General features: G+C 39.5%; 1 protein-coding gene across 1 annotated transcript in view; it reads right to left on the reverse strand.

Annotated features, from left to right (window-relative positions):
* Positions 1–3527: 3527 nt before the first annotated feature.
* LOC122986758 (zinc finger containing ubiquitin peptidase 1) overlaps positions 3528–15288 on the reverse strand; it is a 38991-nt gene continuing 27230 nt past the window's right edge. The window contains exons 10-12 of the mRNA XM_044358100.1: positions 9052–9212; positions 4026–4246; positions 3528–3701 (exon numbers count right to left, since the gene is read on the reverse strand). Of these exons, the coding sequence (XP_044214035.1) occupies positions 3654–3701; positions 4026–4246; positions 9052–9212 (430 nt within the window). The 3' untranslated portion in view covers positions 3528–3653. The remainder of the gene's footprint in view (positions 3702–4025; positions 4247–9051; positions 9213–15288) is intronic.

Here is a 15288-nt window from a genome sequence, read left to right on the forward strand (position 1 = left end):
ACCTGCAGTCATGTGGATGAGAAACACAGGCATCCAGAGGCAGTGAAACTGAGGAGAGAATCAGAAGAAGCTAAAACCGGCAAGCCCCACAGTGGTTCTGGATAATAACTTTCACTTAGTGTAGTACTAGGACGTGTGAGGAAAGAAAAAGAGTCATCCTTTTTTATTTACTTGTTAATTTATTTCATTTTTTTTAATCAAATTTAGCAAAATTCTAACTTGAATTCGAAATCCATATAATCCTTAAAGGAAATTTAACCAAATTTCAATTTGAAGTGCTGAGAGAGGGAAGAAAGAGAAATTTTATTTTTTGTTATTACTTCATTATTAGTGCTTTTGTTCATTGATTAATTATAATTCTTTCTTTCTTGTAATCCAGGTAGAAAGAAGACTAGTTTTTAATCTCAAATTAATTCATTAATGGCATGTATAGTGGGACATAATAGCAAATTTTGAATTGTATACTACAATTTAAGTACAGTGGATTTTAGTCATTAAGTTCAGCTATTTTAAATGAGTCTAACATTAATTTCACAGTTGGTGTGGATAGTCAGGCAACAACATTCTGTTGTTCAGTACAACAGCTACAGTATCAAATTCATAACATTATCATTCAAATCATTTGTTCTTCAAAATTTTAGGATTTTCATTTAATTCACACATCAGCCTATAATTTAAAAAAAAAAAAAAAAAAAAAAAAAAAAAAAGAATTTCACATGCCAAATTCAGTGAATTAAATCCCTATAGGGTGCTGTAGCTTATTTTGCTTCTGTAAATAGCAGATAGAGGTGTCCTGGAAGTTGGAGAGGGGGATGCTTTGGCTCCACCTACTGATATACACTCACTGCTAACCTAGGCAGACACCAGTACTCTGAAACCCCCCAAAGGGTTAAGTCTACAGGGGCAGTGGCACTGACCTGCTCCATACACACAACTAGCTCTTTAGCATAGCAATTCTGTACTTTCTTCTTCAAACAATGAGCTCAGCGGCTCTTACACAAGACACAAGCATCTTACTTCTTTACAATTTAGCTTACTTTCAACTTCAGCTATTTTTGTATGAAAGGTGCTATACAAATAACGTTATTATCATTATTATTATTACAACAACAATCCTTTCAACAGCGCACGGCAGCGCAGCACATCAACTGGGTGCCACTAACAACAAACTTCATTTGAACAGTTTTCACAGAGCTCAACTGACTGTTGAAAACTGTTTAAACAATAATAGGCAACAGTGACTTGAAGTGAGAGTTTTTGCATGTAAAAACTCAGAATTATATTTCACCAAATTCCTTTACTTCAGGAGACACAGGCTGCAAAGCACCTGCCACACCTAAAGCCCCTAGAACAAAGAAATTGAATATTCATCAATAATTCGGCGCGAAACCCTTTAGAACACACCCAAACTCCTCCCTCGTTTATTCTAACTAATAAAAACAGCCTTGAAGAGATTGCTCTTTGATCTGGCCTCCAAGAACTCAAGAAAGCTCTTAAGACGTCTCTTTTATTTGTTTTTCAACCAAATATATCCGTGTTTAACCTTGTATTGCAACAAGTTTATTTGTTTTATTAGTAACATTAAGTCTCGTATTTCCACATATAGTAATTTAATTTGAAGTAAACACGTACAGTAATTTATTTTGAAGTAGACGCCGCTGAAGACTTGAGCGTAGTCAGACTAAACTTTATTCGACACTCAACTTAAGTTACTACAAGCCAACCAAAAGCCTGAATCTGCAACTTAAACCCTTGAAGAAGAAGAAGAAGAACGCTTGAAACTGCTCTCTGAGAGCAAGACTGCAACCCAGGAGTGAAGCCGGCCAGAGCAGCCTGAAGACTGCCAGAGCAGCCTGAAGACTGCCAGAGCAGCCTGAAACGGCTTGATTCTTCACTGACATTCAACGCCTCTGCGTCCACTAAGATGCGCCACAGCCCACAGCTGATACACCGCTGGTGATGCTGCGTCAAACAACGCTGGACCTGCCAAGATGACGCCTCTACCACGACGACACACCTCAACAGTAAGGCATAACATGGCTTTGTGATCAAGGGTTGATGTCGAATAACGTTAAAATTAAAGAATTTATTCAGAGAAGTTGAATTAGCTTTCCCTTTAGCATTCCCCAATACAACACGTTAAGCCTCGAGTCACGCACTTCCAGCCACGCTTGCTGAATAATTTTCTTTATTAAATTTTTATCATTCTTGGGCCTTATTTATTTATTTTACTTTCTTTTTATTTATTATTTTCAGTATATTATCTGTATATATGATATTATCTATGATTTATCATGTATCCTCAAGACGTTTAGCTATTAATAAATGTCTACATTTATCCTAAAAGTGTTTGGTTGTTTCTTTGAGCTGCAGTAAACAGAGGTCACTGTTTGGGACAAGAATTTACGATTATGAGACTGATTCATTGATTAAATTGAACAGGGATTAGTGCTCCCTCCTGGCACTAACAAATCCTAACCAAAAAGGAGGTGGTGCCCTAATGACGAGGTAATTCATTAATAAAGTATTAATACTCCTACAGTATAATAAACTTTGATTACTGGTGTATATTTTCTTCTCTTCATTAAATTAGGAGCTACAATTGGCTTATTGAGTGATGGGGTAAACGTATCTACTGCTGAAATCGCATGGTCACAATCTGGCCCTCTGGGACTGATGATAAAAATTTTGTGGCCCTCTCTATCATCAAAGTTGCCCATTCCTGTCTAGATTCTGAAATTAACATTCCCCTAGTAGCAAAAGTATACTTGCAGATTAAATAATTATCCAGCAACCACAACAAGTGTTATAATAAGTGAAGAACTGTCATTAACTGCAGTATTTTTACTCTGTATCTTTAGGTCAGGTCAATAGAGGTGCTAATAAAAAGGTAGTGGAGAAGACTTTAGGAAGAAGACAGTAGCTGGAGGAATCTTCTCCGCACCAGCCTAAATTTTGATTAGAAAGCAGACTAGTTGTAACCACTTTAATGTGAGGGCTGGCCTGGTCGGAACTCCTGTACTTGAGTGTCAGGGTACAGAGTGAACTCACACATCACATCATCTCATCGCAGAATTGTTTGAAATGTTCAATTAATCAATAAGACAATCTGCAATACCAACAAAGGATTCATTGTTTTGGTAATTTATAAAGTAAAATAGCCAAACTTATAAAACACTGCTGGAAACCCTGACCAGCTGTTGAACCCTCTCCTGTATCACTTGTTACACACAGATGACCTTCAACTTATCATGGGACTTCTAAAAACAGATGGCTACAAAGTGATGATTTAGGTGTGTTGCTTTAGTGTTTTACATTTGCTTTGCCAGTTACTTAATTTAGCTTAAATCGTAGAAGTTTGGTTCTGATGACATCATAGTATATTTTCATTTCAAATGTCTGTGGATAAGGACTCTGTGAAGCCAGCCTGTGACCTTGTTAAAAACAGTCGGGGTCATTCTACCTCATTTCCTCTGTCACACACTCACATTAACCATTAACTGCTACATGTAAATAATTGGACAGCCTAGAGAACACATAGTTTATTTAAAGTTTATCAAAGGTTTAAAATTTAAAAAAATGTAAATTATAAAAAGTGTTAGCAAATGATAAATAGCTCCTGAAGTGAGTAATTGTGTGATGCGTGTTTTTGTTCATGGGATCCTTTCAGCACATAATGTCCTGGAGTTGAAGATTCTAATCTGTAAAAACAAAAAACAAAGTGTGCTGATAAACAGATAGGTAGCATTTTTTATTTAACAATTATTCATAGTATGCATACTAGGATACTTTCAAGGACTGTGAAGGTCTTGGAACAAGGACTTTAGTCATTAAGCAAACAAGGCCTCTCTTTGGTTAATGACTCATAATGAAATCACAGCAAAGGAACAACACTGAATGAGTCAACGTTAACTTAACCTGGAGTACCTCAAAGGCCTGAATTGAATCTTGTTCATACCTCAGCAGGGCTGTCAGCTAATCTGTTAACAACACAGGCACCCTCCTCAGAGAAAGGACAAACTCACCTGTTTCTCTTCAGTGGACAACAAGCCCTGCACTGCCACCACTTGGTACTGTTTGTGCTTAAGGCTGCCAGGGAACTTCCTGATGTGGCGGATGGCTGTGGAGGCGGTGTCTCTGCTCAGCAGCTTCCTGGTGTCTGATGATGAGGAACCAGGATCCAAAAGCAGGAGGCACAGGCTCCCATTCTTCTTCTGCTCCAAACCCACTACAGTGCGGCTGTGACCTGTAGGAGGGCACAGGGTGAAGAGAAAGTGGTGGACAACAAGAGGGTAGTCATTTAATAGTTACAATTTTCAAAAGATAAAGCATAATACAGCTGTAGGGATGGCAACGTCTGTCTGTTGGTTGTTCCACCACTTTGGTCCAGACTGAAATATCTCAACAACTACTTGTTGGATTGAGATGAAATGTACAGTCATTCATGGCTCATAAAATATGATCATAATGACTTTGGTGAACCCCAGAGCTTTCCTCAACCACCACCATAAGATTGACTTAATTGGTTTTGAGTGAAATGTCTCAACACTTATTGGATGGATTGTCACAAAATGTGGTTCACACATTCATGTTCCCCTTTGGATGAATTGCAATAACTTTGTTGACCCTCTGACCTCATCTGACCTTTTTTCCAGCTGGCTGAGGAGACTATTATGCATGCAAGCATAGATTGTACTAAGTATGATCAAGAAAGACAATATATGAAGGAAGAATTTAGGAAGACTGGAGTTCAGGAGCTCAGCATTAAAACTTTAATGAACCTGCCAAGTGGGTGGAGCAGTGGAGTTTTCTTTGAGTTTATTAGACAGGATTAATGTGTAGGATTTAATCTCTGGTTCACACTCTGGAGCAGAAGGTGGCGGTAATGCACCTAATACGCTGGTTGCCAACCGCCGTTATAAACCAAAAAGAAGATGATTTTTTTTCCCCCCAAACAGAGTGGTACATCCTGTCAGCCAAGGTGTTTCCTATCTGTGCAGCCGAACATAGCAGCTCCTCCGCCGACTGTTTCACCCTGACAGTCCCGTTGTTTCCTCCGCAGGCTCCACCGTCAGATCTGCTGCTTCTTCCAACTTTAACCTGAATAACAAACCGGGCTCGGTGCTCCGGTTGGATCCACACGGAGAGCCAGGGCTAACGTTAGCTGAGAGGCTAGCGGAGTGTTAGCAGCAGCATGGCCGGAGGGAGGCACAGCCAGCAAGCCTCTGCTAGAAGAAGCAGCTGGTCTAATCGGCAGCTGAGTGAAGTGGAGCCTGCAGAGGAAGCACCGGGACCGTCAGGGTGAAACAGCCCATGGAGGGAAGCACAGTCAGGCGGCGGAGGAGAAGGCAACAAATTGGCCTCTCCTAATTGGCAGAAAATGTTCATTTCGGGGTGATGCCGATATTTCATTTTAGAGCTTTTATCGGCCAATACCGATGATGTGCCGATAACATTGTGCATCCCTAAAAATAATTACATAGAAAAATCAAGCAGCAGAAGCTGTGAAGACATCATATAAGCACATGTTAACATTTTTGGTCAATTTTGTATCCCCCACATGCCATGCGCAGATCTACAACCAACAAGATGATTTCATCCTTGACTGCCCTGACTCACTTCCTGTGAAACAGGGAATAATCTAAAAATGTGTTTCTATTAACTACAGCAAATATAAGCACTACTTTCCAGATAGTGCAGTGACAGTATTTTCAGTATGTCTACAGACTCTAGATACCAGTAACATGAAGTGCACAATAGGTGTTCCACAAGGGTCAGTGTTAGGTCCCCTATTATTTAGCCTATACATTAATGATCTTCCTCAACAGTGTCATGATGTAGAACTGCAAAAGCATGCAGATGACACCGTTTTGTACATACATGCAAAAACAGCTGAGTGAGCAGCTTCTAAGCTAACAATTGTGTTAGAAAGCATCACACATTGGCTTCATCAATCATGTCTGAATCTAAATGTAAACAAGACAAAGGGTATGTTTTTCTCTAAAACCATGGAACAACCTCTGAACATGGATTTTCTCATCAAAGGTGAAAGGATTGACATAGTTACTGATTTCAAATATCTTGGTGTGACATTGGTTCCAAATTTGAACTTTAAGAAACATGTTAAAAAAAACTTTTAAAACCGTAAAGTGCAACTTAGCAAATGTTAGACATATTAGAAACTGTCTCTCTTTGGATGCAGCCAAGATATTTATGCATGCTATGTACAAACAAACTCTAAAAATTCTTGACAAAAAGCCAATGCATTTCCATCACTGTAGGGTGCTGGAGGAAAACAATTTATTGAGCTTTGAGAATTTTAGATTATTCTCAAATTTGTGCCTAGTTTATAAAATTTTAAATGGTTTGGCCCCTCCTCCACTATGTGACTTTGTTTACACTCGCTCAGTAAGTTCTATTAGATCCTCCAGAATATCCTCTATACAAGATTGTACCATAGCATTTCATTGCACTGCATTTTGGCAGTCAGCTTTCTCTGTGAAAGCCACAAAGCAGTGGAATACCCTACCTGATGATATGAAGAGCTGCAGTTCAATCAGTCTGTTCAAAACCAAATTAAAAAACATGCTAAAAACTACTCAGCTCTGTAACCACTGAATCTAAATTTCATGGTCTTCTCATGAACGCAAATAAAATTGCTTTTAATTTGACAAACTTACATTATTAATTTCTAGTTGACACTGTGGGTGTATATGATGTGCTATTGTGTGTAACTTTGTATTTTGTATAATGGGTCCTGTGTGTTTTTTGCTTTGTACTGTTATTGTGCTGTTACATGTTTTAATTGCAAGGAACTGCAGATGAAAATTAGTTTAAGCTAACTTTGGTGCATCAAATATTAACATTTATGTTTAAAACTGTTCATTGTCCCAATAAATACAATACAAATCCTCAACTTGACCTTAGACCAGTTTTAAATCCATTTTTATCCCAGCCAGAAAATGAACTCTGCCCCAACAATCAATGTGAAGATGTTTATCAGCATGAAACTAACTGTATAATTAAATAATTAGTTCCTCAACCTCCCTCAGAGATGTCAACATTGTTTTACAACACACAGATGAGAATATCACGTTTTGCTGTTTGTTAACTGGAATACACCAATGATGGACACAAGCATCAAAATGTCAGCTCAAACCCTGTCCTCTCATAAATTCCAGTCAGTGTGTTTACATGTACTTGAGTAACCCGACTCTTACAGCAACTTGATTTCAGAAACATCAGCATAAACAGGAAACCTGACCTCTGTTTTCAGGTGAAGAGATTAGAGAGACCTGCTTGACAGAAATATAAAAAGAGCCAGAATGGAGAGAGTGTCACTGTGGTAGCAGTGTAAAGAGAAGGAAAGATGACCAGCTAATGTGTAGTTGTTCATCTTTCCATTGATAATTATTCAGACTACAGTCTTTTTTCACTGATGAAACTGTGACCATATCTGGGAAGTTTACAGAGCAGTAAGCACAGACATTGATTGTTCCCATAAATTATAAAGGATAGGGCTTCAAAAAAACTGAAGAGCCCCAGATCAATGTAGGAACATTTGCATTTCCGTTTAAAGAAAAGAGCCCCCCCCCACCACCACCCCTGCCAATTGCCCCAGGCTGTTTAGGGAAATGTAGTCATTAGGTTTTATCCAAGATTCGGTGATCATAAAGAAATCAAGATAATTTGCCAGGATAAAATCATTAGGTAAGAAAGACTTAATTACATTTATTCATTTGGCAGATGCTTTTGTCCAAAGTGACATACAAATGAGGTACAATCCAAGCCAAATCTAGAAGAAGCTTTTGAGAATAAGTGCCTCAGTTCCATATTCTACCTGACACAAGTACCACAAGACTGGAGGTGTATAGAAACTTGTAATATGTAATAAATGTGCATAATGTCATAAATAAATGTAATAAAAATTATACTATAATAATCTGCCAATAATGCAATAAAAATGGTAAACAGAAAATATAACTTTTTACGCATAATGTAATAAGTTATTACATTACATACACAAATGAAATGCTTTCAGCTTTCAGCACCTTTTCCAATATATATATATATATATATATATATATATATATATATATATATATATATATATATATATGTATATATATGTATATATATGTATATAAAACTTTGAGGGTTCTGCGTAGTACCTTTGCTGTTCCTAGGACTGCGCTCTTTATACAGTACAATTTTTTCTACATTGTAGAACAATACTGAAGACATCAAAACTATGAAATGACACAAATGAAATTATGTGGTAAGCAAAAGTGAGCCATTGAGAGTTTGCTGGTTGAGTAACTTGCTGAGCAGGCTCTCAATGGATAGCAGCTCTGCCCTGAGCGCGGGCAGCTCAGCACTTGTAACATTACTGAGAGATCACATGGTCTTTCAAGTGGAGAGCCCATGACTGTGGTGCTCTCTTATGCTGTCAGATTGAGCTTGTTGTCTGATGCATCCGACAACACAACACAACCCAACCCAACCCAACAAACCATGCTGAGTCATACTTCACTCAGAGGGAGAACACATGGAAGAGTCTACATTTAATTCAACCAATGATTTTTGTTGGTTAAATAAAGTTGTTGAGATATTTCAGTCTGTACCAAAGCAGTGGACAGACCGACTGACAGAGCAAAACTGACAATCCCCACAGCAACGCTGCTAGTGTGGCTAAAAAACAATAGTGCACACAGCACATGAATGTATCATCTCAGCCAACCTGCATTTTGAACCAGCAATTAGCTCTGCAATACAACTGGCACATGTAATAGATTAATTAGGTGATAACTTTAATGCCCTCTGTTCATGCTTTTAATAGTTGAGTATGTTAACACTGGACTGCTTAAAAGCCATATGAGGTTTGTGTTAAACAAGCTGTAGGTCTGTTTCACTACTCAATGTGTCAACCATTAAGCTTAAGTCTGAGAACATCATCCAGTTAGAGAAAGTAATTGCACAAAGACATCATCGATCCTGTGTAGCTGTAGAATGTATGATGAAGGCATGGAGTTGGTGGTATGTGCTGTGTACCTTGGTGCTGCAGGTAAAGTGGAGGCAGGGAGGTCTGGATGAGTCTGGGGGGCAGTCTGCTGCTCCTGCTGGACTGACAGAAGTACTGCTTCATCCAGTCAAACAACTGGGGATGGGTGTCTCCTGGGCCTGTTGGCTGGTGGAAGTCAATAATGCGGGCACTGAAAGCACATACAGTATGACCCGTTGTGTTACATTTAACTGATACATTACACAGACCAGTTTAAGTCACAACCAAAGTCTGAAATAGTAAAATTAAAATGACAGCAGTATTTTAAAATACTCACAAAGTGAGACTGGGAACAGTTTGAGGATAGACAACAGCCTGTTTGATCAACACGTCTTATCATTTGACACAGTAAGTCATGTTGCTTGCACTACCCACAAAGCTGTCTCGACATGTTGCTGTGTTCCTAGAGGGTAGCTGTTCAAAATTAGCTTGACGTAATATCAGTGTTTACTAAGTAGAGAATTACAGATCTCTAAATTAAAACTGGTTGCTGCACACAAATTATAATTTACACCTACTAACTGCAGGTGGAACAGTTATGTAAGCTGGCTGAGTGAACCAGCTGACAAAGCAAACATTACCTTCCTAATATCTGAACCATTTAGATTGAAGAGTAAAAGAGGTTATATGGAATATGGTCAACATATCTGACCTGACACTTTACATTTCACAGAAAAAACACACTAAACCTCAAATGACAAAACTGTATGCCAATATCATTAAACTAAAAGACAAAATAACAAGAGTTAGCTTAACATAATTAGATGTTTATCTTTCGCATTATTATGGATCCCACTGTTTTTCTTGGCAAGACATGCCCTGCGTAGCATTGACCAATCCTAGCAAGCACTAGGATTGGTCCATGCCACACTGGGTCCCTCTGGTACCACAAGCACAAATACAAACCTACTTCAAGAAAACAAGCAAAGAGCACTCCATGCCCCGCCATGCAGAGAAAGCTGAGATGAAGGTTATGAACTGTAATAGACCAGTGAGGAACAGAGTAGGCACAGTATATGGATTGAGGACAGGATAATAAGCCTATTCCTTAGCAGAGATGAAGGTTACACATTGTAACAGTCCAGTGAGACACAGAATAGGAAAATATCTCTCCATGCATCAACCAGCAGGAGAGAAAAGTGCCATGCAGCACTGTGGAGGATGAAGTTCCTCTGATGGAGTGCACTGTAATGCCCTCCGGGGGCTCCACCCCAGAGGAGAGATATGCCTGTGAAACAGCCTCACACAGCCAGTGTGACAGACGCTGTACAGACAGAGGAAGCCCCTGAGATTTCTCTCTGTAATGCACAAACAAATACTGGGAATGGCTTAAGGCAGCTGTGCACTCAATGTAGCAGGCAAGCACAGAGAAGATGAAACATGGTCTCCTAGTCAGACTTGTGAGGAATAGGAAAGAACCCCTCCATAGTTATCACTTTTAATCTGAACAAGCTAGTGATACTTTTAGGAATAAAAAAGCTGGGTTTGGACACAGGATAGCTGAGCAGTCTCAACACGTTGATTCTGCAGCAGCAAGTTCTAGCGCGTTTATGTGGAGAGACATGTGAGCTGGCCACTACTGTCCTCTCACCGCCTGTGAGAGACACGTTTCTCCCCAACCCTGAGAGAGATGCGTCTGTGAACACTGAGATGTGTGATGCAACTCTGCCCAGAGGAACCACCGCTGACAGGATGCAGGGATTTCTCCAGTGGGCCAGATCTGGACCCACGGAGGGAGGAATGGACACCATGCTCCTCAACGCACAGACAGATGAACGACCTCTGCAGCTGTCTCATGTAGAGAAGCCCCAGGGGGGGAATCACCACATGACCTGTTGACATCATGCTCAGCAGCTGCGTGACAGAGAGAGCTGTAACAACATTGTAAGGTGTGACGAGGAGGAGGAAAGCTGTCAGCACCTCTACTCTCTGCTGTGAGAGACAAGCTCTCATGCTGAATTCCACTCTCAGATATGTGACAAGCTGGGAGGGGAGAGGAGAGCTCTTTTTCCAGTTTATTGTGAAGCCCAGACTCGTCAGATGAGACACCAGTCTTGCCATCTGTAGTGTGGCTTCTTCCCTAGAGCAGCAAGCCAGCAAAAGCAGGTTGTCCAGATAAATTAACACTCCCCTCCCCATCCTGCGTAACGTCTCTAGGGCCATCTCCCAGTAGTGGACCGTGAGGTCGTGAACCGGGCCTTCAGTGGTCACACACATACATACACACACACACACACACACACACACACACACACACACACACACACACCTCATTTATACAGAGAACCTGCATTATAGCCATAAAGAGGATCCACTTTTGCTTTTTTACAATGAATCACACAAAGCCTGCATAAAGCCGTCTCCTTGTGTACTTTTACATAGCATGCCGGCATTCCGGATTCAGAGGTGTGGATATCAGACTGATCAGAGCTGTAAACTCTGCCATGAGGGAGGACAAAGACGTTACTAGGATGAGGGGAGGACTTTCTCGTTGTTTGATAACGTTAAAAGTGAAGTTAGACTTTTCTGTCGGCTTCCTGACTTATTTTAAAAAAGATGAGAGAAAAAGAGAGAGAGAGAGCTGAGAGCTAGAGAGTGAATGAAGAGTGAATGAGAGGGAGTGCTAGTAACGTTAGTGAGGAAGCTGGTAACATTATTTTCTGATTGTTTCACAGTGGTTATGTTCTAAAGCACAAACACACCCACACCCCCAAACACCTCTGCTCAACCCTGCAGCTGTACGCCACACCGCCTCATTTGGTCTGAATACAGGCTAACTCAACAGTGTCAGCTCCCGGTCCCGCTGTGCCGGCTGTCCCTTTTACACACACAGTCAATCCAGCTCAGTGACTACCTCCGTATTGGTGGAGCACCTCTGCCCCCCCCACTACGTGTCTGTACCTTTTATACAGAACAGTGAGGCAGATTATAGGCGCAGTATTCCCAACTTCAACGGGCTGTGTAGAAAGGGGCTAAAATGCACTCATCGCCAACAACTAAAATCCAAACAATATGCAAACTACGTCATTAAAAATAAGTCCATTACAAAATCACCTTCCGACACCTGTTAACTCATGTACTCAAACCACCGGCTCAACAAGCTGAAACTATGCTAACCTCTTTATTTCTCCCACACAGGCATTAGCAAAACTGCCAACCCGGTCTTGGTAGACGTTCACTCATGTTGCTCAATAATCAGCCAACAATAAAGGAAAGATTTTCTGAAAGAAAGAAATTATGCCATATATCTCACAGCAGCAAAGTCGAGCATTGCCAACAACAATCTTAATCAACTCTATAGATAATTAACACAGCAGGAGTCACCAGTCACTTGAAACGAAAATCCATTCTTCCTTCCTTTCTGCAATGCCTGCCTGTGTGAGCCATGCGTGCCCCACAGAACAAAGACATACTTGCACTTATTGGTGGATATGATGACATGGAAGTTATGTTACGGCTCGTGTTGCTACAGTGACTTCCTGTTTACACAGTTGGTTGCTTCCTATAGACCGAATCACTGTGACGTTGTACTAACAACAGTCGCTTACAGGTAGACAACTGGCTGTTGATTTGAATTGCAGAGATATATGAAATTGGCATACTTGTTCATTTCTCTTGTCATTTTCAGCTGTAACTGTAACGTTTAAAATTATATACATAGTTTTTATGAACTGTGTTGCTTTACTAGCGTCTTTGATGAGCCAAATCTACCCATCACCGACATCTTACCGTCGTCCGGACTAACTGGTGGCTGACTTTGTCATATTGGGAAGCCACCTTACCACTGCTTTACTCATACATACTTATGCTTATTTTTAATCACTTTTACTACTTACTGCTTATATGTACTTACTTATTTATTTACATACGCTTCATTTACTTCTTTACTTTCTTAAACTGACATTTATTTTTGCTCCACGGCATTAAATTGTATGTACATTATGCAGGGGTTTTCTACCTGGAAGTTATTGTAAACAAACATTGTTTCTGGTTCTATTGGTGTGGCACAGAAGTGTTTAGTAGCTAAGATATAAAGTTTTAATGGTGCAACCTTATTTAGTAGATCACTAGTTTGAAACTAGCTAATAGTTACTAAGAACTTAGGAAAGACTTTACGCACAAACATAGGCGCCTGAGCAATGGAGCAAGTGGAGCAAATGCATCCCCTTTATTCAATTAGAAGCAAAGTTATGGTTTTGCTACCCCACTTTTTGTCTTTTTAAAAATAACCTTATCATCACACAGTCCCCGCAATCAGGTGATTATATTTAAGCGGCCTATGACTGACAAAAACAAGTGATAAAAAAATCTGACGTTTTTGGACCAACCTTTGAGTTGGTTCAGTCCAACCCGTCGGGAGAGAGAGACAGACAGATAGAGTGGAGCTTTTTCCTCACAGCACCAAAGTGCCTGAATTAACAAACAGTTAAATGTTCAGCAGTGGAAAGTAACTTGTTTAGACTTTTGCAGACTACTTTGCTTTAGTTTCAGTTTTAGTCAGACTTTGGAAGGAATTACTTTTAAAAATGATGATGCATCACTCCGTGTAATGATCTCACATCCGGCTGCTCTGCGCTGTGCTTTCATTATTATGATTATTCTTTCATTTTCTCATACAGGCTAAATGAGAGCTGCAAGTTTACTCTAAGGGGAAGCAAGGTCTAGTTTTCAACTGAAATGGCCCTTTTAAGTCTTGAGCAGCAAAAATCACCTTCTGAGTTATGCATTAAAATAGGCCTTGATTTGAGATAACGTAGGTTAAAATAATCTGTTTTTGAAGTTATGATTATTCATTCCTGTATAATATTACAACTACATCAGCAAGCGGTGCTAATAGCTACCTCTAGAACCTTTGTGTGGGACTGGATTTAGATAGTTGTTGTGAGGCCATTTCATTCATCCAAACGGTTTGTGCTTTGTTGAGTTGTTAGACTTTGAAGATGCCTTGTGAGTTTTGAGAATAGCAACCCTCAGGCATAACATTTTTTAACCAGGTTAAATTATCCAAATCATATTGTAAGACTATTTCATTTATATAAATGGTTTGTCCTTGTTTAACCTTGAAGATGGCCTAGTAGCCTGCAACCTACTACCACTTTAGGCTACATAATGTTTTTTATGAATATAATTTCAAATATGAAGTAGCCATTCTTCTAATAATTATTTCCTCCTTCCTCCTCCTTCCCCCCAAATTATGTATCTTTCCAAGTTTACTCTCCCATTTTAATACATAATCAGGAGCTAATGCACACAAACTTAGTGATGGATTTACAGACAGCTGGTGCAACACTGAAGTGCTGGATTGTGTTAAAACTAAAATAAAATAAAATGGAATTATATTTTAAAACAGCCACAGACAAGTCAATTGTGTAGCTTACACACTCAAGCTAGGGTGGCATTACATTTCTCCTTAGGCCTTGCCTTATACAGAGTCAATGGGTGTAGGTTTATTTAACTCATTGATTTTTGAAATGAATTTTAGATATCCTAGAAGGCCTAGAAAGGCCAGGGATTAACTTTATAATGTACTTAACTTTTTTCACCCTCATCAAATTTATATTTTTTTCTTTTTTTGTTATTGTCTGATTGTATTATGTTATGTATATTATCTTGTTATATTATTGTATTATGAAAACGAATTTGTCTACTAGGGTTGTGCCCGAATACAAATACATTATTCGACAAAGCACAAATAGTATTTTTTTAAAAATATTTATATTATATATAAATATTTCAAATACCAGCATGCAGGTCAGTTACATAGCTATTTCAGTCTGTCTCCTCTGTTCCGTTGTTACATCTTCAGCAGGTCTCAATGAGGGGAGTCACATCCACCTGCTACATGATGCACATTTCCTAATTTGGACATCACTCCTGGAGTTGGGGGTGTTCCTCAAAGATAAAGCTGAGCTACTGACACAAGCGAAGTGCTCTCAAAGGACTCTCCATAACCTGGACTCTCCTCACCCCCTCTCCTTCCCACAAAGTTAGGTTGTAAAAAATAGGCAATAATTGAAAAGTGCAAAACAATAATCGCCTTTGAAGTTTTTCCCTACACATTACATGATGTGCTGTCTCTGTGTTATAGGTGTATAAATAGGTAGAGGTCTGTCTGCAATGAGGTGATGAGTAAAGTTTTAGCTCAGTAATCAGTGCAGTCGTCTATGATCTGGGAGACTCCAGGTTGAGACCCGGTGTGGGGAGCTCCTTCATAAGGTAGTTTATTC

This window comes from Thunnus albacares, chromosome 8, assembly GCF_914725855.1.
Source record: "Thunnus albacares chromosome 8, fThuAlb1.1, whole genome shotgun sequence".
Taxonomy (NCBI): domain Eukaryota; kingdom Metazoa; phylum Chordata; class Actinopteri; order Scombriformes; family Scombridae; genus Thunnus; species Thunnus albacares.